This window comes from Nanorana parkeri, unplaced genomic scaffold (genome assembly GCF_000935625.1).
Source record: "Nanorana parkeri isolate BGI_ZX_2015 unplaced genomic scaffold, ASM93562v1 scaffold2553, whole genome shotgun sequence".
Classification (NCBI taxonomy): Eukaryota; Metazoa; Chordata; class Amphibia; order Anura; family Dicroglossidae; genus Nanorana; species Nanorana parkeri.
In genome coordinates, this window is record NW_017308821.1 from 18,180 (window position 1) to 22,315 (window position 4,136).

General features: G+C 44.1%; 1 protein-coding gene across 1 annotated transcript in view; it reads right to left on the bottom strand.

The window, feature by feature from the left end:
* CCDC78 (coiled-coil domain containing 78) overlaps positions 1-3,063 on the bottom strand; it is a 16,907-nt gene extending 13,844 nt beyond the window's left edge. Inside the window, exon 1 of the mRNA XM_018573818.1 lies at positions 2,808-3,063. Within this exon, the coding sequence (XP_018429320.1) occupies positions 2,808-2,873 (66 nt within the window). The 5' untranslated portion in view covers positions 2,874-3,063. The remainder of the gene's footprint in view (positions 1-2,807) is intronic.
* Positions 3,064-4,136: the final 1,073 nt, after the last annotated feature.

Genomic DNA, 4,136 nt, shown 5'->3' on the forward strand with positions numbered 1-4,136 from the left:
TTGATGCTAGGCATAGGGTGGGGGGGGGGGGGGGGGGGGGGGGCAAAGAGCATGTGAGTATAAACTGCTAGGAGACTGGGCTTGGAACAGGTTTGCTTTAAAATGCTATTTAAAGTGGAACATCACCATGTTTTTTGTCTAGGGAATGGATAGCGCCACTTCCAAACTCTAATTGCTATCTGTGTTGAGATTTCCTTTCCTTTCCTTCACCACTTCCCCTAACTCTGCTAAAGAACATGGGTGGAGGATTACCCCTGGTGGGCTATTGTGTTCTGACAGTGGCGGCTGTGCTGCTGTTAGTATCCACGAACAGTGACTGCAGCTTATTGGACCTGAATTTTTGGACCAACTCCTTCCACAAAAGTCGATTGAAAAATTGACTTTTGTTGAGTGGGGGGAGTGCCGATAGCGCCAAACACTGCTCAAACCCCATTCAGGAACATACAGTCACTGTATTAAAATACATTTATGTGTTTGGGGGGGGTGAACCTTCTTCATAAGAGCTAATGAAGAGTAGTACTGATGAAGAGGGTTTGCCTTTGAAACACATGAGCCAGGATGCACACTTGAGGCAGTAGCCATGTGTTGCTAAACCGTTGTAAATTTCCTGTATCCGATAGAGCGGGTCTCACTTCAAAAGCTCTGAGGAAGAGGGTTTGCCCTCGAAACACATAAGCTACAGTTCCCCTTTTTGAGTCTCTCTTAGGTAGCTCTGATGAAGAGGGTTTGCTCTTAGCCAACCTTTTACTTTGGAAATGAGTTGGAATAGAACTATTGACTCCACTGGGCAGATTTTCACTTACTGAGTGTCTCAATGACACTTCTAGTAACAGAGACACAGACACTCCAAAATGATAAGCAAACGTCTATTTATTGACGTGCAGCATGACAAACATAGCAACGAACGTTTCGGGGTCGCAGAGGGTCCCCTTCCTCAGGCAAAAGCATACAGTGTAAGTGCACAAAAAACAACTGATATATAGCACCACCCTAATTGAGAAAGCCAATTACAAACACCCAATGTAGCCCTGTGACACCATCAACGACGTCACATTCCCGCCAGGTATACATTGTATAAAGTGATGGATTATAAGGCACGATAGAGCACATAACCAAAACATGGTACATAAAATTACGATGGGACTCGATCTCCTGTAACAAGCGGGTTCCCTGTCTGTGGCCGATCAGAGGTAATTCTATGTACCATGTTTTGGTTATTTGCTCTATCGTGCCTTATAATCCATCACTTCATACAATGTATACCTGGCGGGAATGTGGCGTCGTTGATGGCGTCACAGGGCTACATTGGGTGTTTGTAATTGGCTTTCTCAATTAGGGTGGTGCTATATATCAGTTGTTTTGTGTGCACTTACACTGTATGCTTTTGCCTGAGGAAGGGGATCCTCTGCGACCCCGAAACGTTCGTTGCTATGTTTGTCATGCTGCACGTCAATAAATAGACGTTTGCTTATCATTTTGGAGTGCTGGTGTCTCTGTTTCTACTTGGGATTATAACGGCTGCCCCCCGTTGACTACTGCAGCACTCGCTTCGTGAAGGGAATTGGCGGTCAGGAGTGCGATGGGACCGTGGACTTTAAATGACACTTCTGTCACTCCAGAAAAATCAATGAGTGGAATGGTGGTCACCAGGACAGGAAAGTGCGGGCAGCAAAAGAATTAAACCCAATTGAGGTTCTAAGCTTTCCCCACTGCACTAACAATGTAGGGCCTTTTTTTGCTGTCTGTCCCAATGGAAACACATAAGCTACAGTTCCCCTTATTAGGTTTCTCTTAGGTAGTTCTGATGAAGAGGGTTTGCTCTTGAAACGTGTAAGCTAGATTGTCCCCCTTTGATGCAGTGACTATGTGTTGCTCAACCAGCTCAACATTTGTACATTTCCAGTAACCAGTGGATAGCGGAGACCCAGCGAGTCTCTCCTTGGATGGTTTTTATGTTACATGCTTTTTTTGCCAGGTACCTTAGTGAGTATAATACATTTCTATGCCCTTCCTATCTGTTCTGTAGTGTTCTGCAAGGACTCCACAGTGCAGAGGGAGCTGGAAAGCCTTGGATATATATTCTATGGGAACACTTGAACGAATTCTCAATAGAAGAACTTGAACAGCAACTTTGTATGCTTTTTATCACTTGACCACTGATAGTTTGTATCTATTTGCAGATATTCTTTGTATCTCAGCATATGATTTTGCGACCTTTCATGACAGTGTCACAATTTAACCAGTGACACTAAACTCAGGAGTTAAATCTTAAAAAAATAAATTCAAGTACCGTAACTATGAACAACAATGTATCCTATTTGTGTATCACTCGGCTGTAGATCCTCCAATCATCTCTGAATTGGTGCTGACACTGTCCTTCCTTCTGGAGGGGGGCTACTTTTGTTCCCCATGGTCCCTGTGTGTGTTGTAAAGTAGTTACCGCCCCAAGCTCGCTCCCGGGATGGACTACAATCTCAATACAAATTAGTAAACTAAACATGAGATTGCAGTCCATCCCGGGAGCGAGCTTGGGGCGGTAACTACTTTACAACACACACAGGGACCATAAGGAACAAAAGTAGCCCCCCTCCAGAAGGAAGGACAGTGTCAGCACCAATTCAAAGATAATTGGAGGATCTACAGCCGAGTGATACACAAATAGCATACATTGTTGTTCATAGTTGAGGTACTTAAATGTATTTTTAAGGTTTAACTCCTGAGTTTAGTAGTGTCACTTTAAAGACTCCTCAGTATAGGAAAGTCTTTTAAAAAGTTGAAAATTGTGTCTTGTGTTGGGATCTACTCACATTCTCGTTGTTCAGCTGTCTGACTTGCTCTTTTAAAGGAAAGTTGCGGTTTTCAGAGGCGTCCATGAGTGTTGGAGAGGTTAAGATATGTCAGTTCGGGAGCAATTCACCTGCGGCAGATCTGTTTACCATAGAGGAAGGGGTTGCTATGGAGGCTTCTTTGGCATGCATGACTCCCAGCTGACGGGGAGGGACAATGGCTGCGGAATAACAAAGCAGACTTGCACAGAGTGCATGGTGTACAGCTACAACATTGCTTTACCTACAAATCCCAACATGCCTCTTCCTCTGGGACTCATGCCTGTAACTCTAACAGGGTTATTCACAGAAGGGTGAGGAGTTTGGAGAAGGCCGGAGAAATGAACAATCTAGGACAACATAGCTGAACTGGACAGAATTCTCCGATTCGGCTCACTTTCCAGTTCAGCTATGTTGTCCTAGATTGTTCACTTCTTCTCAGTACATTCAAACTGAGGAAAAAATATATCAAGAACATTCATTTTTGCCATTATTAATAATATTCAATATTCCAAAATTATTCAATCAGCGAGATATATATTTTATCAAATCGAAGCACAACAAAGTTGTGCCAGTTTGAGACCTGACTTGCTGTGTGGACTCTCGCTTCCTGTAAACAAAACACCAACTGGAAGCTGTCTACCCCGTGCAACCACAGAAGCAAGTCTGTTGCAATTATGAATTATGTTATATAAACTAAACGCTGTGTGTGCGTACACAAGCTATGTACTGTACTGTCCTTGCTCTGATGTAGGTCACTATCTCTGGTACATTGTGTTCTCTAGAAAATCCTACAAGTGGCCGACCTTATCAGACCTTATCAGTCCTCTCCCTGCCCTCCCACTGATATGATCTCAGGTAAACACACGTCCCCACCTGACATCTGCATTTCAGTCCCGTGTTCCCCTAGGACCAGCATGATGTATACGTCCTTTGGAATTTCCATGGTATTGCACATAACCTACCACCTACATGTGGCTGATGCAGTGCTGGAAGACGGGGTATTATGCTGTTGATAGGAGACAGGTGCACTTTCAAGGCTTGTAAATACCTCTAGATACAAAAGACACTCATCCCCTTTGCTGGAGGCGACCATAATGTAATGAAAAGCAGGCAGAGGATTCTGGGAGGGATAGTCTGTTGTGATTTTTAATAACACCCAGTGACTGGCCTAAAGGCCACGCCGATGACTGGATCACTCTGAGACCCCTTTACCTTTCACCATTGTCTCTATATGGCCGAACCTGAAGTAGTAGCTTCTGCACATAGAAGTGAAAATGGCTGGATACTTTCATCGTCACGTGTAGACAC